This window comes from Microcaecilia unicolor, chromosome 9 (assembly GCF_901765095.1).
Source record: "Microcaecilia unicolor chromosome 9, aMicUni1.1, whole genome shotgun sequence".
Taxonomy (NCBI): Eukaryota; Metazoa; Chordata; class Amphibia; order Gymnophiona; family Siphonopidae; genus Microcaecilia; species Microcaecilia unicolor.
In genome coordinates, this window is record NC_044039.1 from 166,169,455 (window position 1) to 166,194,971 (window position 25,517).

At 42.9% G+C, this 25,517-nt stretch overlaps 1 protein-coding gene across 1 annotated transcript in view; it reads right to left on the reverse strand.

Moving 5' to 3' along the window:
* Window positions 1–1,555: 1,555 nt before the first annotated feature.
* ERO1A (endoplasmic reticulum oxidoreductase 1 alpha) overlaps window positions 1,556–25,517 on the reverse strand; it is an 80,850-nt gene continuing 56,888 nt past the window's right edge. The window contains exons 10-16 of the mRNA XM_030214064.1: window positions 19,638–19,664; window positions 16,885–16,977; window positions 13,026–13,272; window positions 12,018–12,087; window positions 11,090–11,176; window positions 10,857–10,990; window positions 1,556–5,694 (exon numbers count right to left, since the gene is read on the reverse strand). Of these exons, the coding sequence (XP_030069924.1) occupies window positions 5,634–5,694; window positions 10,857–10,990; window positions 11,090–11,176; window positions 12,018–12,087; window positions 13,026–13,272; window positions 16,885–16,977; window positions 19,638–19,664 (719 nt within the window). The 3' untranslated portion in view covers window positions 1,556–5,633. The remainder of the gene's footprint in view (window positions 5,695–10,856; window positions 10,991–11,089; window positions 11,177–12,017; window positions 12,088–13,025; window positions 13,273–16,884; window positions 16,978–19,637; window positions 19,665–25,517) is intronic.

Sequence of the window (25,517 nt, forward strand, 5' to 3'; positions counted from 1 at the left end):
ACGAAAACGGAATGGAGATGAGCAATTAGTGTGAAAACCCCATTGAAACGACATGCACTAACCTTTTCCGATTGCCTTTACGCAGGAAAAAGGCAGGAAAACTAACGAGAGGTCTGGACCTCTCGTTAGGACAGCTCTGTGCCAGGAAAAAGTGTTAAGTGAAAAAATAAACAAACTTTGAGCCAATTCCAGCGCATTAGCAGAGCTAAAAGCGCTGTGATTGGTCCAAAGGACCTCAGAAAACACATAAAAAAATAAAAAAAAGGATCGGGAGGGGGCAAGGGCGCTCATCAGGAGCGTCCTGTACGGACGGCCTTGCCCCCCCCCCGCTGCTCCCCACTTTCCGCCGCTCCCCCCACCCCGAAAAAGCAAACTTCTAGAAGCCCCTGCCCCCCTCCCTTCCTCACTACTCTCTCACCTCAGCTCCGCCTCCCGACATCCTCCGTCCGTGCCCCGCCCCCTTTTGGGGTCGTCGCCGCCATTCCCCTCCTCCATCGGGCCCCCCTTCCTCTTACCGGGCCCGTGCAGCGCCTCTCTCCTCTGTCCGAAGGCGCTGCACGGGCAAGAAGAAAGCTGAATCAGCTGATGCCTGCCTTCGCGATGGCGCGTCTTTCTCCTGCTGCGCCCGCCCCTGTCTGACATCAGTAACCTACGTAGGTTACTGACGTCAGAAAGGGGCGGGCCCAGCAGGAGAAAGACGCGCCATCGAAGCTGGGCAAAGGCAGGCATCAGGCTTTCTTCTTGCCCGTGCAGCGCCTTCGGACAGAGGAGAGAGGCGCTGCACGGGCCCGGTAAGAGGAAGGGGGGCCCGATGGAGGAGGGGAATGGCGGCGACGACCCCAAAAGGGGGCGGGGCACAGGACGGAGGATGTCGGGAGGCGGAGCTGAGGTGAGAGAGTAGTGATGAAGTGAGGGGGGCAGGGGCTTCTAGAAGTTTGGTTTTTCAGGGTGGGGGAGCGGCGGAAAGTGGGGAGCAGCGGGGGGGGGGGGGGGGGCAAGGCCGTCCGTACAGGACGCTCCTGATGAGCGCCCTTGCCCCCTCCCAATCCTTTTTTTATTTTTATTTTGATTTGGGAGCCATGTGCTTGTGATTTGACTGTGTTTTGACTGTTTGTGGCATGCGCAGAGCAGCTAACATAACGCTTGGCTGCTCTGCGCATGATTTGGGGGCCGATTAACGATGTGTATTGTGATTCTTTGATACATTGTACGTTTCAATACCGATCTCAGCATGTGTGACTTTTTTTTTTTGGTGCATTTTTCGTTATTTTAAAATCGTTAGGGACTTTAACGATTTAGATTTTTTTACGTTTGGTTGCTGCATCTGCCTCCTAGTCTGCTCCTAAACTGCCCTTCTCCTTCCTTTAGATTATGTATAGATGTTACCAATTTTATAACTGATTTTTAATGGTACCAGCTGGTGCAATCCATAGCTGCTGGGGGGTGGGAGGATCCCTATTCTATTACCTAATAGAATTCTGGTGCAAATACCAGATTGTTTTCCAAAAGTGTTCCATTACAATGTTCTACAGAGGAAAGACATTCATAGTGCAACTAAATCCAAACATATTTTTATTTCAGCAAATACATTCCTGAGTTTATTTGGCTCCAGCTCCCTTACAGTCTAGAAAACAAACCATGAAACCATGCTTTCTATACACTACACATTTTTCCTTACAAAATTACTGTCCTTCAACAAATGTGTAGGCCCAGGTGTCCTTTTCATAGTAAAGAATATTTTTTAAATACAACTCTTACAAGGCTTGCTTTTGGGAAGTATGTAAGCTTAAAACCATTTAGGTACAAAATGCTGATGGTGACAAACACAATAGTTTAAAGTTAGAGGTCACTTTGCTATCTTGTGAAAATGAATTGCTTTTAATGAAGGCTAATTTTCCACTAACCAAACTGGAATTCTAAAGCAAACATTTTATGAAGTATTCAAGTTATCACTCAAGTTTCAAACTGGTGTTCAATTAACCACTGATTTTATATTGTCCAAGAATGTACGTACAGTGTGCTGATGTTTCAAAAATATATACTCCTGTTTAATCTTAGACAATTTGTTCAAGATGGTAGAGTTGGCTACAGCAGAAGCTAATGTCAAAAGCCTTATGGTAGAGCTACACAACCACCATGGTATACTTTTAAGCAGTGAAATCACAGCAGTAAGTAGCAGCTCCTTGCAAAATGTCACCTTTTCTATCACTGCCTAATCAGTGAGAGGAAAGGTGATATAATTTTTTTTTTTTTTTAAATTGCCATAGGCAGTATTGGTCCCTTCCCACCCATACCCTAGCAAACTGCTGCCCCTCCCCCTAAACTTAAAATATTCCTGGTGTCTAGTACACACCCCAGCTTATCCTCCTCCCCCAATCCTGACTTTCCTTGCTAGTCAAGGGCCTCCCCATTGACTAGACCCCCCCCCTAACTCACACTTCACCTACTTTCCCTGGTAGTCTAGTGATTACCCAACCTCTGCCCTTAAAGGTGTTTTTTTTTTTTTTTTTTTTTTTTAAAGTCATTGGTGTCTAGTAGCACCTCTCCATCTAGCTAACCTCCCCACCACGGTCATATATTTTAAGAGGCAGGAGTAATGCCCACTTGCTCCTGTCTCCAACAATGCCTCGTTGAAAAATGTCAGGTAACTGACCCTACCTGGGACATCTGCAGGGGCAGGCCAGTAGACTGATACAAAAAGAAAGGTATGTAGGGCAGGGTAGTGGTAGACACCACCTCCATCCCAACCAACCCTTCTACGCTGCAGCTCCAGCACAAATTTTCCTCTTAGCTATGCAGCCAACACTTTTTTTCCTTGGATGGCCACAGAATGGTTAAGAACAACATTTTACATTTCATGCTAATGCAGTGTGTGACTTCACAGCCCTACTGAAGCCATTTTTGCATTGTTAACCCATTTGACACAACATTAAACCTGGGGTAATGATATGGAAAGTCTTCTATATGTCCCCGTCTTCAAAGTAGTAGTAAGAAATGCCCCACCCCCCTCCTACCCATGCCTAACTGGAAAGGCTATCAAAGGGAATGTAGCATTTGAGGTGTTACTGGAGGCCAAGGACATGCAAAATGTTTACTACTGTTAAGTATCCTTGTTCAACTTTGTTGAATAATTTGTTTTTCAGACCTACTTTTAAACCTTTTTTTGTTGCTGTAGATGTTATACCTGCAGTTTCTTGATCTTTAAAAGTGTTCATTGTAGAAATTTTCATTTGTTTTGACATAACAAGCTGCCTAAAACTTGAACCTGTAATTTATTGAAACCATGACTAGATCTTAGCTAGTCATACAAGGCAACAATTGCCTTTTAGGGCTTAGCTTCTGTACTTAGCAATAGCCTATAACTAATGTCATTTGCTATTGTGTTGAAGAGGAACAATATACTTCTATTTACAAGAGAGTTCATTTTCTTTGTAGCATATCTGCTACTAGTGTGTGAAATTTTATAATTAGGGTGCCTGGCTTGAAAAAGCAACAAGGCAGTTATTTAAAAAGGCTTTCAGGCACTTGTCGGCTACAGGGTTTGTGCTAGTATTTTATAAAATCATGGTGCACCAAATCCATGAATTTACACCAGCTTGAGAGCAAAGCCATATGTATATCTGTAGGCTTAACTCACAGTGCTGCCTCAGCACATGTCTACAGTGAATTGATGTTCTCCTCATGACAATCTGCTACTGGTAGAATGTTTAGCATCAACCTATACAGATGGAACAAGGTGCGCAAAGGAAGAACAAAATTGCTGGAAATCTTTGAGTATCTAGGTTGACTGTAAATACTATCCCATGAGCTAGCAATTGTTCTTAACTTCCCTTAACCAATGGATTTGGGGGTCATAAGCCTCATTTGTATTTTTGGTTGGGATGTGCTGTCTGTAAGCCACTTGCCTGATGTCTTTGAACAGTTAGATGCTTTTTCAAACATTTTAAACCTAAAACATTACCCTTACACTGTACATGGTCATATTTGGAAGAATGTTGCAATTTGAGTTAGTGCCTTGCGCTTGGTAGGAGAAGCACTGTACTTACCCCAGTGTCCCCTCTTTGTACGGCAGGGTTTTGGTGCTCATTTTCAGTACTTAAAGCTGCAGCTGGATTCACTGCTTTATTCTCAGCCCATACTAGAATTATTAACAGCAGAACCTGCAGTCCTTTCATACAGGGCACCTGCATGCTATGGTAAACTGATGGCCTATAGCAAAAGTCCCCATCATACTTGGCCTATACACCTCCCCTATTCACTTACTACTGTGTGGTTCACAAACCTGGTCCTAGAGGCACCCCTGCCACTCAGGTTTTCAGGATATCCACAATGAATATTCATGAGATTTACATACAGTGGAGGTAGTGCATGCAAATTTCTCATGATTAGGCATTGTCAAGATCCTGAAAATCTGATGCGCTGAGGTGGCTCCATAAACACATTTGGAATCCACTCTACTACTCTCCAGTATGAAAGCATTATCTAAACGTTGTTATCACAAGAATGGGTGGAGAAGAGCAGAGACCACTGCCTCAGCCTTTCCATTTCAAAATATAAATGGCTACAATTGCAGCTATTGCCTAGGATCTGGGTTTGGATTTTAAAAATACAGGCAAGGGGAAAAGACTGCAGGTTAGTAAAACTGCTAGCCCAGCAGGAACAGGAGGAGACCTGTTTTCTGTATCTATAATTTTAAGTAGTAAGGATTCCTACTTTCAGACTAACATAGGCTAATGCCTGATGGAGCAGATGGGATTTTGCTTTCCATAATGGATACACTAGGTGTGTCGCACATATAGGAGCAGCTGAGGCATTAGAGTCCGTATTCAAATCCTACTGGCACTTTGTCTTTAACACATCACTTCACCTGCTGTTGCTTGTGAGCCAGCTGGACAGAGAAATACAGTCAAGTGCGTTAGTAAACTCACCTTGAGCTTAGAAAGTGTGAGAATCTAATTCTGAATCCAAGCATCAGTGCAGCAGATCTTGATCTGTCTTATAGTAAGTACCACCAATACCGCAATCTATATCTACCCCCACTACATAAGTTCAAACAGGCCCCTAACAAACCATTCAGCAGTTAGACTTCAGTTATTATCCTCCTCATTCCCCTTTACTCAAATGTCTTTAAGAAGTCTGAAGGAGTGGCTCTTGGCCCACAGAAAATGACTTCAGCCAACAGCTGTGGCAGCAACAGACTTTACCTTTCTTCAGCATTCAAATCAATTTGTCTAGTTCACTTATTCTTGAAGTAACAAACATAACCAACCCTCCTTGTGCTGTAATATATAAAAGTCATAACTTGCCAATCTGTTCTGTTGCTTCTTAGGCTCTTCTAAAGACTTTATAAAAAGCCTCACTGAAGGGTGCTCATCCTAATTAAGGCTTTTTCTAGCTGTTTAAGAGGGAGAGGAGTTGGTCCAACCAAGTGCACATGCAAATCCTTCAACTGTTACGTTAGCAAGTTGCAGAGAGTACGATTCTGAAAAAGAAATGCTCAAGGTGTGCTATGGATTCTTCATCAGACGCCAGTTCTTTAACCATACAAATGCTAAAGCGAAGTGGTTGATTAAAAAAAAAAACAAAAAACACGCAGGTGTAAACATCAACAAAAACAAAAGTGCCTTGTGCAATTACTGAGTATTTAGCAGTAGGTTCCTGAAGTTTTCCAGTTCCTTAATGCTAGTTGAAATCCTGTGTGTAAAGAAAAGACAAATTTAAGAAAAAAGCCAAAGAGAATAAAAGCAAGTCTACCAACGCAGCATCTTAATATGAACAGAAAGTTTCTTGCAAGCATAGGGTGTTAGTACCACTACAGAATATGGAGGCACATGGATCGGTGGGTACTTTTTCATTGGGCAATTTTCACAGTAAAATGTGTGTACTGATTTTCAAATATGGAAAGGATGAAGAGCCAGATGTACCAAGGTCCCAGTAAAGATTTGCTGATTTTTCAACTTGGTAAAATTGACTGAATTGGAACTACAGAGGGATTCCAAAAGTGAATCGTATGTAAATAAGATGCTTGCAAAAGCATTGAGCAGCTTGATTTGGGGGGGGGGGGGGGGGGGGAGCCTGTTTGTCAGCTGCGCATCTGCAGAACAGCCAATCGCTAAGCGTGGCTGCTCTGCTCATAATCAGAGCAGTGCTTGTATATGTTGTTTTTTTATGCATGCAAAGAAGCTGCATATATGAAGGCCGCTTGGGGGGGAGGGGGGGGGGGTTGTGCTTCCAGGGCTGGAGTAGCAACTGATGGGCAGACTGTTGGGTTGGGGCTCCAGCATCTTCCCTGCCTCTCTCAAAACAACCTTCTAAATATGCACTAGAAGTGAAGTACAAACTTTAAAAAAGGGCAAAGCTTGACAAATAAGAACTGTCAGTATGGACAGCTCCAGACCTCCTGTTAAATTTTCCACAGTAAAGGTAGGAGCTGCTTCTGGGCATCGCATAGTAATTAGCTCATTACAATAGCTTTACATACAGTTTTCATTAGCTGCTACTGTGACAGGAAAAGAAAGCAGAACGCTTTTGTGCATGTCTGGCTGAACTCTGTGCTCACTAAACCAGCTAGAACCAGTGTAAAACCCACGTTGCTGGCTCATTGTGTGTTGTGCATCTGGGCCAAAGTCTGCAGCTGTATAATTCACAGCTATAAAAACTATCTTCAAACAAACATCTATCCAGTCCAATTCTGAACCAATTTGTCCACATTTCAGACCATTTTGGTAGGCTAGAAACATGCTCTGATTATGCCAGTTGCAGTTTTTGGGGTTAAGCCAGAGAGGAAAATTCCACAGTGCTATGTCGACTATACAGCAGGCTCCGTTTGTTATGAAAATCAGTGGAGACATTTAGTTGAAAAATATTTTCTTTTGTTTGTATTATAGTACTTCACTTAGGAGCACTTCAATTTTTAAATTTATTTAAACTAAAATATCCCTGTTACAAAATTGTGCCAAAACGGTGATGCTATAACAGGTCTTACACAGTTAGACTTCCTGCAGAAATATCCTGTACTACTTATGGCCACACAGCACCCCACAAGCACAAAAGCCTCCTAGAGGAGAGAACAAAATATCACCCCATACAGCAAGGCCTGTATCAGGCAGCTGCTAGCAGAAGGAAGCAGCTTGAAGCCAGCATCTTCAAACAAAAGACAAGCAGTGGTCGTTGTGAGGGCATTTTAGCAGCAGCCAGCATTGCTCATCTGAGCCTTGTCAGGGCCATCCAAGCAGGTGCCAGCAGCACACTACAAAGAGAGCTAAAAGTGGCAGGAATCTAAAAGGGGTCTGTGTTTGATAGCAAAGAGGGAAAAATAGCAGCCCAGTCAGGTACCTCAAACTGGTCACTCTTAGTCTTTCCTCCTTCACCCTGTCACTAAGCTCACTTTAAATTTGTCCCCTGCATGCTTACATTCTGACACAGTAATGGAAAAGATTTCTAACTCATTTCTTTTGAACTTCTTTCCTTCAGCTAGTTATCTCCTGATCATTCCAGCCCATGATACCGCCCTGAAGTTTGCTAGATAGATATCAGAATGTTTGTCCTATCTCTTGCTTTTCTTTTTTTTTTTTATAATTTCTATGGCATCAGCTTTAGCCCCTTCCTTATCTATATGGCTTACAGTGCAGGACAGACACCATGGTGATGATTCTCCTTTGAATAATCTCCACTTTATTAGTGTCTTCTTGGATATTTCTCCAAAACTACATCTAATATTCATGGTGAGGTCACAGAGGGAGGGAGGAAGTGGCATCATACTGCTCTTTCTACTACCTCTTCATGCACCCAAAAGTAGCTTCCCAACTTTTATCATACTTAACTGGTAACCTCATGATCACTGAAGATGATTTCCCCTTCCTCCCTGTATTGTCATTATCAAGGCCACAAAAAGCACACAATCCCTGAAGGCACGGGCTAATGACATTTCTATTTACAACCTGCCCAGGTGCAACCCACAGTTGAGAAAGCCCTGCCCTAAATTAATTTTTTTCTCTTTCTTTGGTTAAAGGAAACCCCAGCCCCATTAGGTTTTTTGTATAAGAAGTATGTATGCACTGTCTCCAATATATGTATATAGCTCATGCATATTAATTAGGGATCTTCTAAAATCTCAAATGGCTGGCTGGAAAAAGACCAGTCTGAGCATCAGTGGATTAAAGCACAGCTACCAAACCATAGGCCATCCTTCTAGCTTTTTAAAGTTATGGTGCAGACCAGTAAAAGCCTGACATCAGGGTTAGGTAAAATAATGGAAACTATTATAAAGAATAAAATAACCAAAGAGACAAATATGGTTTAATAGGACAAAGGCCACGTGGATTCAGCCAAGGGAAGACTTGCCTCACCAATTTGCTCCATTTGTTTGAATGCATGAATCAACATGTGGATAAAGATGAGCCACTCAATGTAGTGTATCTAGATTTTCAGAAAGCGTTTGCTTAAGTCCCTCAGGAGAGACTCCTGCAAAAATTAGAGAGTCATGGGATAGGGGCCAATGTTCTGTTTGTATTAGAAAAAGATCTAGATATCAATACATGCTGAAAATCTTCTGCCTAGTGTGGCAAACAGGATGCTAGGAATTATTAGGAAAGGGATAGAAGATAAGACAAGGAATATTAAAATGCCTCATGCAACCAAACATGGAGTACTATGTACAATTCTGATCACTGTATCTTAGAATTAGAAAAGGTTCAAAGAAGGGCAGTAAAAATGATTACGGCGATGGAACTCGTCTCATATGAGGAAAGGCTTAAGAGATTAGGACTCTTCAGTTTGGAAAAGAGACAGCTCAGGGGGGAATATGATAGATGTCTACAACACACTTAGTAGTACAGAATAGGTAAACATAAATCAATTTTTTTACAAAGAACTAGGGGATACTCTAAGATACATGGTACTACTTTTAAAACAAACAGGAAAAATATTTTTTTCACTCAATCAATACTTAAGGTCTGGAACTCACTGCCAGAGGATGTGGTAGCAGTGGTTAGTGTATCTGGGTTTAAAAAAAAAAAAAGGTTTGGAAAAGTTCCTGGGAGGAAAAGGCCATAGTCTACTATTAAGACAGACACAGGGAAAGCCACTGCTTGTCCCTTGGATAAGTAGCAAGAACCTTGCTATTTGGGATGCTGGCAGGTACTTGTGACCTGAATTGGCCACAGTTGGAAGCAGGATACTGGGTTAGATGGACCATTAGTCTGACCCAGTATGGCTATTATATTCCTTTCTCCCTCAGACATGCTTATTACTCTGCTGGAAATTTTCATAGTTGGAAGCCACACACATCTCCTTGCATCTATGGTATACAACTCAGATCACTTTTCACCAAAAAATAAAGTCTGGCAAGTTCCTCCCCTTCTGAAACCATGTGGCCTAGGATCCTATGACATACTAGATTAAAGTTTTAGAGACAGCCTTCAATAGGTTGCTTGAATTTTAGGAGAAGTAGCCTACTATTACCTGGTCGTTTTAGAGACAGCCTTCAATAGTTTGCTTGGATTTTAGGAGAAGTAGCCTACTATTACCTGGTCATGTATCCTCTGTAAAGACTGAGTTTGTGGCACAGATGCTTTGTTTCTAGCTATCTCCCTCCCTCTCTGCACACACCCTAATTCAGCATGGCAAGAGGAAGAGCTGCAGATTGGGCTGCTTCCTTTAAGAACAGTCTGGCCCAGGATGGCAGGAAAGCAGGAAGCAGCCTGTGGAGCAGGCAACCCCTCCCTGCACTGAAATGGTATGCAGGGGAGGGGGGACCTTGAAAAAAGCTGGATAGAGTGGCGCATGATGAGGGAGGGCTGCAACAAGATGGATGGGGCCGGTGTGTGTTGTGTCATGGATGGGGGGGGGGGGGGGGGGTTGGAGAAAGGCAGATGGTGAGTGTGTCTGTCATGGGGCTTGGATGAGAGAGGGGGGAAGAGACCTTGGGATAGACAGAACAGGAGTCTTTCTGCAAATAAGTAGGAGAGGATAGGGAGGGATGGGGAAGAGATTGGAAGGTTCTCTCCCTATCCCACCCCCACAGCACAGACAGATTTTCCTCTCTCAGCACCCATCCACCCAGTGCTCTTTTCCTTCCCCCACCCCCCCCCAAAGTACAGATATCCACTTCTGGCTGTCTCCTGCTCTCCTCCTCCCCCAATCCAGCATTCCCTCCCGCACTCCCCCCAAAGCACACAGACACCCACCCCTTGCTCCTTCCTGCTCCACCTACATTACACATAAAAAAAACTCAGCACTCTCTCCCTCTCTCCCAACCCACCCCATGCAGCACACAGACACCTGTCACACCCTCCCCCCCCTCCTGCAGCAACACAGGCACCCAACTGTCACACCCTCTTCCCCCCCCCCACCCTTTCCAAAGCAAAGCAGGCAGCTCCAGAGGAAAAGGGGAGCAGCCGCCTCTTCTGACAGCCAGTGCTGAATGCAAAATTACAACCAAGCGGTTCAAAATTTAGGGCTGGCATCAAAAAGAGAAGGCTGCTGCCCGCCACATAGCTGCCATCTTTTCTTTCCACTTGCCTCCACTGCAAGGGTATGAGGAAGAGACTGAGACTGCCTTTGTGGGCATGCGTCACAGCTTCCTTGGTGGGAGGGAGGAGGCAGAGTGAAGGGAAGAGAACAGAGCTGCTGCTGCTAGTTTTGCCGAATGGAGCTGCTCGCTGCCATGGTGGGAGGTAGGAAGTGAAGTGAAGAGAGTTGAGCCACTGCTGCCTTGTGATGGTCTGGCAAAACTCACACACCAGGCCTGATTTTTCAGTCACTATGGTGACCTGGGGTTCGTCGCTCCCTCATTTAATAATAACTATGAAAATGGTTAAAAAAAAAAAATTTAAAAAAAATACCAGTAAACAAACCTTCCGAAGGCATTGAAAAATGCGACTATTTCTTGCCGTGTAAGCTGAAATCCATACGTTGGGCCTCTTTCTGGCAAATTTTCTATCTGTTTCTCAGAAAACAGGATCTTTAGCGCTGTACCCAGGCCCTGAGTCTGTAAAATATAAATAAAACTTCAAATAACAATCGCAAGGGCACCCACAGTCCAGAGATTGTCTATGTGCTTTGAAAATGAGCACCATAATGTACTAACCTGCAGTTTCCCCCAAAGACGACATTTGAAACAGCCAACACAATCCATTATTCTTGAAATATTCCTAAAATGAAGCCTAAATTCCTCCTAGGGAAAGAAGGAAGAAACAACCTTGAATATGCTTCACTGCCATGGAATGACTTGTTTTCATCTGCATTTTAGTCCCCTGGGGTCTCCTGCCTTAACTACTGCTGTTATCCCACCTGGTGACTTATCACATACAACTGCATCACTACATTAACGAAAACAAGTTCCCTTTTCTATTAGGAAAAAGAAAACAGTTTCCTCTGGGAACAAAGGTATAACATGCTTTTTAGCAGCCAGAAACAAGTTGCCTAAACTTTGTTATGCATGTTTGCCTTCTTTCTTTTCTTTTTAAACACATTTTTAGTGATGTTTTGGACTATCCAAATGTGTAAAAGTTTTTTTTGTTTTAGGTTACAAAAAAGTATATAATTTAATGTAAGTTTATATACCACCAAATCCTCCAAACAGATGTTCAATGTGGATAATAAATACAAAGGAGAGCAGCACATTTGCTGGGAATTACAAAATGAAAAAAAAAAATCATATTCAATAACAAAATCAAACAGAAAATACATTCCATTAAGGACAAAAAAATTAAAAATTGATTCAAAAAATCTCCCATCCCAGCCAAACATGACTGGCATGGGGGGAAGGGTTTATTTTTGCCTCACCCTTACATGTATAAATAGTACCTAACCCTTTAAAAAAAAAACAAAAAAAAAAAACTCTCTCTCTCGAGATCTCTCTCTATATATATATTCTCCAAATCTATGCAACAGCAAAATGTTGGCTGTTCATTATTTTTGAAAAGTATATGTAAAGATGTGTTTCTCTTCTAAAACACAACTAAAAGTATGGGGCTTCTATGTGCCACAGATTACAGTACTTAAATGTAAATTACCTTTAGTTTATCTGCATCTTTTTTATTTCCAGCAAAAAGGGAATTTTCATCAAAGTGTAAAGGAAAAGATCTAAAGAAAAATGAGGAAGAAAAACATTTTTCAAAACTGAAATATTTAGCAATGTATGCCTTATATGCACTGCTTATAAATTTAGATACCACTTCTATACTAGAGTCTGGCAAGCTTCCCTCCTTCCCCTGGGCACTGTTTGATCTCTGCAGGGATATGTGACTAAAAGGTAGCTCTTGAACTGCTACACAGTCTTCCTATGCTTATGCTTGTCATACTTTCGCAAGCAGTGGTTCTCAGCCCTGTCCTGGATGCACACCAGAATATGTACTCAATCAGGGCAATTCTAGAAATGATGTGCTAACATTTCTGCATGCCTTATGCACATGTTTAGAATACAAAGCACATACATGCCAATATTCCACCTATTAGGTAAATATGCCCCCGTCTTGCATAGTGTGCATTTGCAAAGGGGTGTACACATGGGCTGGACACTAGAAGGGCTCCCACTTAGTGTCTCCTATAAGTTACAAGTGTCCCTGTCACATTTAGGCACTAGCATAAGCAATCTAATACTGTGTTATGCTAGTATTCGATAATGGAAACTAAGCACTTAAGTTTCATTACAGAATATGTTTCCATAAGGTGCCCTTAGGGCGCTTAAATAGAGGCAAACAGCTATAGAATTGCCCCTGCATAAGATATGACGACACATGGGAGACCCAGTGTACGCAAGTCAATCTTGCACATTTTCATTCACTATCCTGAAAACCAGACAGAATAAGTGAGCCTGTAGAACTGGGTTGAAACGTACTGCTTTAAGGAAATCTATTTTACTCACGTATTACACCATGTCCATTTTTAAGATAAAAACATTTTTCCAGTTGCCACACCACCTCTCCATAGCATTCTGCCAAGAAGTCCATGGAGCATTTATATACAGGCCCCAAGAATTTTCTAGTAATAGCACTAGGAAGCTACCAGATGTGGTTACTTACTTGACATCCTGAAGGATTTCCAACAGCAACTTTTTATTTTCAGTGTCTCTGGCTTTATCGCCTGTGAAGAGCTGAAACCCCAGGCGCTCAATGAAAGGTAGCACTTTGGATGCAGCTCGCAGTTCGATGAGATAGAGGAAGTACAAATTCCTAAGCCGCCTCGCACCTTCCCCTTTTGTCAGGACTGTGTCAAACCTTTTCTGAAATTCACTGGCATTGTGTCCCCATATCTGTTCCAACCATGTCTCTTGAAAAACAAAAGCAAAATAAAATAACTGCAATTCTAAAAAATACGATGTCCTTCAATGCTATCCACCCTGCTTTCTTGACACGTAAACGAAGCAACAGTATCTTAGCAATAAGCACTTTACTTGGAGAGATTGTCTGTCATTCTAGGAGCAGAAGGGATAAAGAAGGCAGATCATAAAAAAATCAACCAGGATACCAGACTGCCTCATCAGGAACCTTCTTCCCTGAACAGTCTGGGGGCAGAAGTGTCTTACTCCAGGAAAAGACATTATGGAAAGGATGTAAAACAAAACTGTGTGAACTCAAGATTGTCTCACATTTGAATTCTTAATGTGAAAGATACATTTGGAAGTGAGCAACCCCATCAGGGTCCATCAACAACTTCTAAGTGACCCAGACTGGCCACTGTTGGACACAGGATGCAGGGTTCAATACATAATTAAGAAGCACCATACTGGATCAGACTATTTTCTTAACAGGCAAAACGTCCTACCCAAATCGTGAAGTAATAGTAAAATCAGATGTTTTTGACAGGGGAGTACAGTCATTACTGCAATATTAAAAGGGATGAACCAGAGCTGTGGCTTCTATAGAAATCGTTAGGGCTCTTTCTAACTACAGAAAGGTTTGCCTAACTGAATTTTGCCATAAGAAAGCACTAGTGCTTTAAATACTGAACTCTTTATTTAAACTGCTGTGATAGCTTTGCCTAATGGAAGTATATCAAACACAATAAACTAAACTATGCAAACCAGATAGAACATTTTAAACATGTAGAACTTAATTTACTGTATTGTACATTCAAGTGCCATGATATAGGAACGAGAATGACTATCCTCATACTGTAGGAATTCTCTCCCCTTCGTAGTCTTGTGGCAGAATCAGCAAAATGTTACAGAAAAAGAATGATCTTTGGAAGTATTGTCTGCTAGCAACATGAAAAGCCTGTGTCAGAAAAACAGCACGAGCCAGAAAGGCAAGTCTGTGTAAATCTATTACCTACAGTCAAGAGCACAGATGGAAAATTTCTTGTCCTCAAGTATCACAAACGGGTCTTTATTATTTTTTATTTCCACAATATTCTTAGGATATCCAAGATGTAATGAAGTGCCTGAAGTCCAGGTTTCCTTAACTACACTCTCTTACTGGGCCACATTAAGGGAGGCATAGCAAGCCTACCTAGCCAGAAGGGTGGGGCTCAGGAAGAGAGGAAGTTAAAACCTGCCTGACTGGGAACAGAACTGGGAGGCCCAGACCAGGGAGAATGGGTCCTCCAAGAAAGATACCAAGCTAGGGCAGCAAGGAGAGTTCCTAGCCCAAGGGAGGGCAACCACTGTCCTCAAGGACCACAACCCAGTTGCGTTTTCAAGATGTACTGTATGCAAACCTCTCATACATATTCATTGTGGACATCCTGAAAACCCAACTGAGTTGGTTGCCCATTCCTGTCCTAGCCTGTGACCACAGTGTTTGAAGATTGTATCAGTGAAGTACTGGACTTGGGCCTGCTAGGAACTGATCACCGTGGGTGTCAACATGTGCAAGTTTAGTGAAGCTGAACTTTGGCGAATCCAAGTCATTTAAATTCTGCCTGTTTTTGCTTACCAGAACTGTGACAATTATTATTATTAGTTACATTTGTATCCCACATTTTCCCACCTATTTGTAGGCTCAATGTGGCTTACATAGTACTGGAGAGGTGTTTGCAGACTCTAGTGTAAACAAATACAAAGTGATATTGTGGTAAGATAAAATTCATGTGGCACAGCCACATTAGGGAATCGTTCAACAGAAGAGTTGTGTTATGTCCATTACGTACTTTAGTTTTGTTGTGTTGCAGAGATCAGACATTTATGTTGGATTGGTAGGGTATGCCTGTTTAAACAGGTTAGTTTTTTCCGGAAGTTTAGGTGGTCATACTTAGTTTAAGGCTTTTGGTAATGCGTTCCACAGTTGTGTGCTTATGTGGGAGAAACTGGATGCGTAAGTTGATTTGTATTTGAGTCCTTTGCAGCTTGGGTAAGATGTTTGTTACGTTTTGGATCATATTAAAAGACTCCGTGCCTGGCTGCCATCCATATAAGGATACATACAATCCAAGAATTTGCACAAATGTTTCTAACTCCAACCTGTTATAGACATTTGAGAAGCAGTTTACCAATCTTGGTCTAGTCCTATGTCAATTACTTTGTCTAACAATGACAAACACTCAGGGCAGCTGGATATTCTTATTCAAATTGAAAAGCACTTGTCCAAAGCTCACTCAGTCCATCAGCAGCAGTTTTGAGAAAAATAGGTAGCGGCTTTTGGACTGAGTTGTGCATAGAGTATTCAACACAAAATCATTAAAAGACCATGGACTTAGTTTTGGCACAGGGAGAAGCTACAGTAAACACATTTTGGCTTGATGAATCAAATTAATAGCATAACTCTAAAACTGACTAAAAATAGATGGAGTTTGGAAAAGTGCTCTTCAATTACAGATCAATAACTGGTACTTGAACAGATGAGACGGCCTCCTCCAAAGGACACAAAGCATCAGATTTCTCGCTTATTCTTTGTGGCTGTGGAGTCTTTCCTTCCCTGACTAGCAGATACCCCATACTAGCCCAAGGGCTGAAATGATACCTTGCATGGGGACGATGTCCCAAAATGGGTTAGTTTTGCACATGCCATGATAGTAATGAACCTCACTCCTAAGCCAGGGTATGTGGAGTATGACTCAGTCTGTCAAATTTACCATAGTGCTTGACTGCATCAAAGAGGGCCTGATAACATGTAACATGTATAAGTACAGCCAACCTATCTGGTTGCACTTGAAAATTCCTTTACATCAAGCCTGTGACACACAAAATGACGGAAAAATAATTTTGGTATCTTTATGTCACACTTTCTTGGTACTTGGGAATCTTCCATTTCTCTACATAATTCACAAAATAATCGCTTGTAAGATGCAGTTCTTGTGTTTCCCCTTTACCTGTAGCAATCCTTAGTGCTACTCTTTGGCTGGTAGGAGTCCCCCTTACCAGGCCTGAGCACACCTTTTCCACAGTACTCTCAGGCCACAGTCGACCTTGGCAGATGGTGGATCCAGATTCATATCTACCATGTATAGCTGTTATTTGGAACTCCATACCAACTGCTGCAAGACTTTGTAGAAACTATTTGGGGTTCCGAAAAAGATAAAACCCTATCTGTACTGTAAATTTGTTTATCAAGCGATGTTTAATACCTTTAGATTACTGATTTCCTAGAACTGGTATTCCTAGACAAATTGGTTGTATCCTCTTCAAATTGTAATCCACCTTGAACTGATGAGGTATTGGCAGAATATAAGACGAATGTATGTATGTATTGCTACAAATTAAATTGCCTTTTTCTGCCAGTGTCAGATTGTTTTGCTGAACATGCAGGTTAGTTTTGCTACTGCATACTGTAAACTTGATTCCCTTAAGCCTACAAGACAATAAAACCAAAGGAGCAAGCACACACTGTATGACTAACTATAGTTTTACTTGTACTGTATTTGGTTGATAGACGGGACCTTTTGTGAAAAAGTGGAAAGTAGGGAACAGTATCTGTAATACTACAGCAGGCATATGCCACATACCTTGCAAAAGGTACCGTGCACTCAGATGAATGTTGATGCTTGCATGTAGACCAGAAATTAATCTATAAAAAGCTCTTTTCTCTACACAAAGTCCTAAAAAAAAAAAAAGTTTACATTAAGAAAAGTTAATTTCTCACTGAATAAGATCCAGAACACAGTAAAATAACCAAACTTAGCATATGCAATAAACAGAATACTGCTGAAAACACAGAAGGCTTGAAAGGCTGTGGAGAAAGACTATTGCTGAATCTCTGTATAGTCCTTGGTGTGAAAATATTAGGAAGTATAAAGCAGCAGTTTCTTTGGCGTAAGCTAATTTTTATGATTCGTTGGTTTTGCAGGCAGGTAACTCTTCTAAAGAGTTTATTTCAAATCTTTAAAAAGATAACATGAATATTGTTAGTTCTTCATTTCAAGCAACACAGCTTAGCTAATTTTTTTCAGTCAAAAGGTTAAAAAAAAATTTCACATAGGGTCAGATGTATGTTTATATTATAGGTCAGGAGTATTTGGTAGTCCTGAAGTACCAGCAAACAGGTCTTAGACATTATTTGCCACTATTTCTATGGATGCTGTTATGAAACGTTTGAATAATCTTTCTAAAAAAATCTTGCAAGCTGGATAACTGCCCTTATCTGCTGACAACAATTTCTTTGAATTTAGTATCTTGGTTAACTAAGTTAATGAAATCTTTTTTGAAGGATGGAATCTACCCCGATTCGGTTTCTAGTACTGTTCTTACTCCTATTCCTAAGTCTGGCAATGTTGATTTGTAGATAATTATCGGCCTGTTGCAGGTATTCCATGGGTTGCTAAACTCTTGGAATTCCTGGTTTATCAAGAACTTTAAGAATTAATTTTCTCTAATAAGTACATAAGTACATAAGTAATGCCACACTGGGACAAGACCAAGGGTCCATCGAGCCCAGCATCTTGTCCACGACAGCGGCCAATCCAGGCCAAGGGCACCTGGCAAGCTTCCCAAACGTACAAACATTCTATACATGTTATTCCTGGGATTTTGGATTTTTCCAAGTCCGTTTAGTAGCGGTTTATGGACTTGTCCTTTAGGAAACTGTCCAACCCCTTTTTAAACTCTGCTAAGCTAACCGCCTTCACCACATTTTCCGGCAATGAATTCCAGAGTTTAATTACACGTTGGGTAAAGAAAAACTTTCTCCGATTTGTTTTAAATTTACTACACTGTAGTTTAATCGCATGCCCCCTAGTCCTAGTATTTTTGGAAAGCGTGAACAGATGCTTCACATCCACCTGTTCCACTCCACTCATTATTTTATATACCTCTATCATGTCTCCCCTCAGCCGTCTCTTCTCCAAGCTGAATAGCCCTAGCCTCCTTAGTCTTTCTTCATAGGGAAGTCGTCCCATCCCCGCTATCATTTTAGTCGCCCTTCGCTGATTGTTTACATTTCACACAACATGGCTTTTGTCCTTTACATAGCACCATAACATCAGAGATAAGGAATATTATGAGTAAAAGGAGGTAAAGACACTTTATTGCAGTTTGACATCTCCAAAGCCTTTGGTGCTATTGACCATCCTTTGATGCTTCATAGGCTTGCTGAATTAGGGATCCGTGGAAATATGTTAAAATGATGCTTCATAGGCTTGCTGAATTAGGGATCCGTGGAAATATGTTAAAATGGTTTTCCAAATTTGTAGGTAAAAGATATCAGGTTCATAAGAATGGGTTTTTTTCTGATCCTTGGTTACCCAGTTGTGGCGTCCCCCAGGGGTCTCCACTGTCCCCTTGATTAGTTAATATTTATAGGAGATCATTGGGGGCCTGGATATCCTCTTTAGGATTGCAAATAATGACTTATGCAGATGATATTTTCTTACCATGCCCTGCTTCAGATATTTTTGATAATGTGTTAATGTTAAAAGAAAATATTAATTTGATCGATTCATAAGCTACAGCTAACTTTTTTATGATTCTTTGCCTCAGAAACTTTTACAATTAGCTACTGGGGACGTTTTACAGATTATTAACAAGTGTAAGGTTTGGGGTATAATACTAGATTCTAGTTTGTCTTTTGATGATCAAATTACAACTTTTTTTTGCTAAAGTTTGTCAGTTGAGAGCCATATGAAAATAGTTTAAGTATGAAATATTTTCAAAGTATTGCTCAGTCTGTTCTTTTGCTGTATCTGGACTACTGTAATTCTTTATATGGAGGTCTAACATCAAAGTTGTTGTGAAGATGCAGATGCTTCAGAATACGGTGGTTAGACTGATTTTGAGAGTTAGCAAATTTGATAGAGTAGCTCCTCTTCTTAATAAGCTGCATTGGCTTCCGGTTCATTCTCGCACTTGGTTTAAAATAGCTTGTATGGTTTTCAAAGCTTTGGCAGGGCAAAATTCAGTTTGTCATTCTAAATATGTCTTTACTGTCTACAAGACGGATTTTCTTGTACTATTCATTCTAATACTTTGATATTTCCTAATTTTAAAGGAGTTAGGTACAAAGGTTATTTGAGTAATTCTTTTCAATATTTAGCAGTAAGGATTTGTAATAACATACAATATCAGGTTAGGTCTATTTGGTCTTACTTATTGTTTAGAAAAAAAAGTGGAAAGCTCTATAGTTTTCAGATATAAACTCAGATTTAATTATGTTTTTATTATGTTATAATTCCATCTATTTGAGATGCTTCTTGGAATCCACAATGAATCCTTTTGGAGATATAGTGGAATATAAGTTATGAATAGAATAGAAAATGCTATTTACCTTCCAGCCAGTTGTAAAAAGTGTTGTCTAGAAAGAGAAAATTAAAAACAGTGAGAATGTGTTAAAAATAATGTCCTGCTGAAAAGGAAAACGATATCTATGTATAAATATATAAACAAAATGGCAGGTGGCCTTCGATGGTCTGTACAGGCAAAGGTGCACATACACTCTGATATAAGCATGCATACTCTGCCACCCTCAGGCTCACAAAATGGTTCCTGGCACAAAGACAAATATTTGAAAACTGCCCACCCGAGGGGAATCCAAGATGGCGGCAAAGTAAAAGGAAGTGTCCTGAGTCCCTCTGAGACACTTACCCAAAAAATAGACGGATAAATTCCCGCACCACCTGAAACGAGGGCTGCGATCGTCAGGAAGCAAGAAGGGAGTGATCAGGAACCATAAGGTACCATTCTGACGAGGTTGAGAAGCAGGGAAGATTTGGCGATCGGATCAGTGCCTGCAAGTGGCGAACTAACGCTTCTGGGAGAGCAAGGCTGTTGCTGCAGATGGGAGGGAATGGCGATCAGCGAGAAGCAGGAGCAGCGATCAGGTGCGGGTGAAGGAAGTAGCTGCGGAGATTGGAGGAAGCGGAGGGCGGAGGCATTTGAAGGACGCCTCAGGCGGTTTGGAGTGGCGGGGCCTGACGGCGTCGGTGCCTGCCTTTGGGTGGAGGTGGAGACCCGCAGCGATCGTCTGGGAGGAGAGAGAGGAGGGGAATCACTGTCCCTGTGGAGCTCTAAGTAGTGCAATATTGTGCCTAGAATTAAATATGAATACTGCAGCTTTGAAATAGTGCTGTCTGCAGATGGGTCCTGGTTGTTTTGGCCCATATCTTGCCCCTGTTTTTTTAAAGGGGACCGATTTCCAGCATGAAAACGTGTACAGGCGGAGTGAAAGAAAAGAAGGGACTGGGAAAGTCAAATAGTTTGTGAGGAACCAATGGGCCAAGGAGTGAGAGGACAGCTTAACAGCAGAGTTCCATTGGGACATTAGGCTGAGTGAGTGAATCCTATAGAGCTAAGTGGTATTCTGAAGGTGCCCTGAAGGGGAAAGATCACCGAGGAATGCCACCAAAGAAGGGTCTGGAGCGTTTTCGTTTTTCAACAGAGCAGGGGGAAAAAACTCCGGTGGCGTCGAAGGGGACAGAGCCGAGTGAAGCAAAGATGGCGGGGAGTCCAGCAGCGGCTGGGGATGAACATGTTGAGGTGAGCCACTGGCCGGGTGAAGATAGTAACATAGTAGATGACGGCAGAAAAAAGACCTGCACGGTCCATCCAGTCTGCCCAACAAGACAACTCATGTGTGCTACTTTTTGTGTATACCCTACTTTGATTTATACCCGTGCTCTTCAGGGCACAGACCGTATAAGTCTGCCCAGCACTATCCCCGCCTCCCACTACCGGCTCTGCTATCCAATCTCGGTTAAGCTCCTGAGGATCCATGTGAAAAGGGAGATGGTGACTTGGTTTCAAGAACTGAAGGCTGATTTGGCAGGGGTGTGGATATACAAAATGCTCTCAGAGAAATAAGGGCTGACATCCGTGACTTGGGAACACGTGTTGGCGAGATGGAGGAAGGGATGGAAAATTACAAGCAGGACTTGGGGGAAATTGCAGAAAAGTGGTGAATGAAGAGACGCGAGAATTGCAAAACTCAGGGAACAGGTCGAGGATTTGGAAAACAGGTCACGCCGCAATAACTTGTGATTTAAGGGCGTCCCTGAGTTGGATAGGGTTGGCAAATGTGCAGCAGTGATTCAAGAGCTGTGTGGGTTCATTTTGAACCCTGAAGATGGAAGTCAATTGCCGGACCTTCACATCCAGAAAGCACACAGAGTGGCTGGCCCGCAGCGGGAAACTCGTCAGAGAGACATATTGGTGTGTTTTGCAGATTTTCCCTTGAAGGAGAGAATTTTGGCCAAAGCCTGTAAAATTGAAGTATTTCAAGATTTGGCCTGGTCTACATTGCAAAAGCGTCTCTCCTTCCGAGAAGCCACAAAGTTTATGAGATCAAAAGGGATTAGATACAGGTCTTCCAGTTTGGGATGTGGTTAACAGTGGATGGCAAATCGTGTAAAGTCCAGACTCTGGATGAGGCTTGGTCAGCTTTGCGTTCTTTGGGGTGCAGAGATGTTCCAGTTCAGACAGAGAATCGGGAGACTGCTGGAGAGCTCAGAACCATTTTGGCATGGCAGAAAGTGGTGAATCGCGGGAAGACTTCTGACAAGCAAGCATCCTGAAAGAATGCAGATGTGTGGACTAGTGGTGATTTGCTTAACTCTGTGGGGGAGTTGAGGGGTGGAGTGTGGGATGTTTGATTGACTGTAAGAAATACGGGTGTAAGTAGGGTGATGGGAGGGATAGGGATTAGCGTTGGGTCAGGAGAATATGTGGATTCCTAGTGTGATGGCTGATTTTCTGATAAAGAGATCAGTTGCAGGGAAGGGAAGGGGAGGGGTAAGAGGGAGCAGAGGAGAGTGGCTCTTGGACAGGGGGGAGGGGAGAAAGGTGATGTGATGTTGGTGGGCACATGGAATGTGAATGGGTTAAACAATCAGGGGAGAGGCAGTACAGTATTTAAGGAGTTGGGTAGGCTGAAGTGGGATGTAACCTTCTTGCAAGAAACACACTTAAGGCAGAGGGGGACACACTTGCTGCGTCATAGGCCTTTTCGGGAAGTGGTGGTACATCAGGGAAGAGGACAAAAAAAAAAAAAAAAAAAAAAGATGTGGGGAGTGGCTATTTTGATTAGGCAAACTTGTGGACTTGTGATTAAAGAGGTGTTTCGAGATACTAGTGGATGTTGTGTGGGTCTTCGAGGGTGGCTCCAGGGGACGGAGTTGACATTAACATCTATGCTCCGAATGTAGGACAGAGGGAATTTTTTCAAGCGCTACAGGAAGAAATGTCGGGATTTGTGAAAGGGCTAGTTGTGGTAGGAGGGGATTTTAATATTGCACCAGATGCCAGGTTAGATCATTCGACTGGAGAAGGGCAGCAGAGTGGTCCTGGGAGGAAGGCATTGCATCAATTTTTGAATGGGTTGGAAATCGTGGATTGCTGGAGGTTAAAGCATGGGGTACAGCAGGATTACACCTTTTATTCACATGCAGCTCAGACATATTCCCGGATAGATGGGTTATAGGTGCATTGTAATGGATGGCATATGGTGGGGGCAGCTGAGATAGAGACCATTTGTGTTTCTGATCATGCGCCAATGTGGATTAAATTACTTGGGTTGGGTCAATGCAGGAGACAAGGAGGTCTTAATGAATCATTACTTGGGGATGAGAAAGTGCGGGAAGATATCCAGAGTGCTATTCAGGAATTCCAACGGTATAATGATAATGGAGAAGTAAAGGACGGGGTGCTGTGGGACGCGCTGAAGGTGGTGGTGAGAGGTGTCATGATTAAATGGGGGGGGGGGGGCACGTAAGAAAAGGGAAACAGACCAGCTGTTGTTGACCTTACAAAAGAGATTATTGCATTTAGAACAGATGCACAAAAGGAACCCTAAATCGCAGAGATGGGCAGAACTTAAACAAGTGAGAGGGGAACTAGCACAATTACAGATGGCAGAGGTGGATTTTATGAGAACTAAGCTTAAGCAACAATATTTTGAATTTGCTAATAAATCCAGTGCAATGTTGGCCCGTTACCTGAAGGCGCAAAGAGGGCGCTCCCTTATTCAGAAGCTGAGGGACGAGAGGGGAGGATGGCACTATACTGACTTTGAGATAGGAAATTGTTTTGTGGATTATCATAAAAAACGTTATAGTGCGGCTGGAGAACCACAGACGGTAGATATGGCTCAGTTTTTAGATCAGATTCCTTTACCATGTTCGGATGAATCTGAAAGAGCCCAGCTTGGGGAGCCCATTAGATTAGGAGAAGTTCAAGGAGTGATAAAACGACTTCCTAATGGTAAAGTGCCTTGGTTTAGATGGATATAAGGCGAGGTTTTATAAATGTTTTATGAGGGAGGTGGGGGACCTTTTGGTGAGAGTGGGGAATGGGGCTTTGGAGGGTAGTGGGTTTTCAGAATCCATGTCGGAGGCTGGGATAACAGTTTTGCCTAAGCCTGGGAAAGATCCGGTGGTTTGCGGTGCATATAGACCTATTTCCCTTTTGAATATGGATGCAAAGATAGTGGCTAAGGTCCTGGCTAATAGGCTGGCTAGAGTGCTCCCAAAGTTGGTCCATATTGACCAATCGGGATTTATCCCGAAGAGACAGGCAGGGGATAATACTCTTCATTTGATATGGGAGGCGCAACGTTCTCAGGCTAGTACAGCTTTGTTGGCTATAGACGCAGAGAAGGCTTTTGACCGGGTGACCTGGGGGGGGTTTTGCGTGCAGTGATGAGTCAGATGGGCTTGGGAGATAATTTTGGGGCTTGGTTGTCAGCGTTGTATACAGCTCTGAAGACGCACCTTAACATTAATGGGGGATGTACTTCCTTCTTCCCAATAGGTAGAGGGACCAGGCAGGGATGTCCTTTGTCACCACTCCTTTTCGCCCTGTACACGGAGCCTTTGGCGGTATTGATAAGGCAGCACCCAGATGTCAAGGGTATTAAGGTTGGGGGGATGGAACATCGAATTGCTTTATTTGCAGATGATCTATTGATGTGTTGCTCTATGTGGTGGACCCTGAGCGGACACAACCGGTGGTCTTGGGGATTTTTGAGGAATTTGAACGATATGCTGGCCTAAGAGTTAATATGGATAAGAGTGAATTATTGGGGATTTCTTTGCAATACAGGGAGAAAAGTAGATTGAGAGAGTTGTTTGCATTTAAGTGGGCCAAGCATCATATTCGAAACCTGGGGATTTAGATTCCTAGGGAATTGGGTAGGGTGTATGGTCTCAATTATGAGAAGATAATAGATCAAATTTGGGGGGAGTTGTCCTGATGGAAGGGATTGTGGTTATCTTGATGGAGGCGTATGGCAATGGTGAAAATGAATGTGCTGCCTAGATTGTTATTTTTGTTTCAGGTGTTACCAGTAGCGGTTCCGAAACAGACATTGAAGCAATTGCAGGGTATGGTGGCACAGTTTATATGGAGGGGTAGGCATCCTCGATTGGCGAGGCAAGTGTTATGGGGTGATCCTGAGAAGGGGGGGGGGGGTAGAGCGGTACCCAATTTTGAATGGTATTTTATTGCTGCTCAATTGAGGATGATTATAGACTGGGAGAGGGAGATAACTAAGCCTGCCAGCCAGTTAGAGCAATCATATAGTCCGCACATGCCGATGAGCTCTTATTTGTGGACTTCTGAAGGACTGGGAGGGATACAGAACCCATATGTGAGGCCAGTGCTGTAGGGAGGGCGGCTGACACCCGGGGCGGGTCGCCGCTGCGCACCCCCCCCCCCCCCCCGGAGCGCATTCTTACCACTGGCGTAGGAAAGGGGATGGGTGGGAGGGCCGCTCCGCCCCGAGTGCACGTCGCTGGGAGCTGTGTCGGCTTTGCTGGTTCCCTGCTCTCTCTGCCCCGGAACAGGAAGTAACCTGTTCCGGGGTAGAGAAAGCAGGGAACCAGAAGAGCCAACACCCACCAGTGGCGTGCACCCGGGGCAGACCGCCCCCCCCCCTTCCTATGCCACTGTGTGAGGCATCTGATGGAAGTGTGGGGAGGAGGAAATGGGGGCAGTCTGACGGGGTGTCTACAATGGCGCATTTGAGGTGGGAGAGCAAATGCTAGTTTTGTGCAGTGGGAGCAAGCATTCATTGTGAATTTTCGAGCGGTGCTGCAGGGGGGGAGGGTGAAGAGCTTTGCAACATTGTGTTCCATGTTTATCAGGGGGAGACAAGTTTTCCTATATACAGATCCAACATTTTGTGGGGGGGGGGGGGGGGGGGGGGAATCCACAG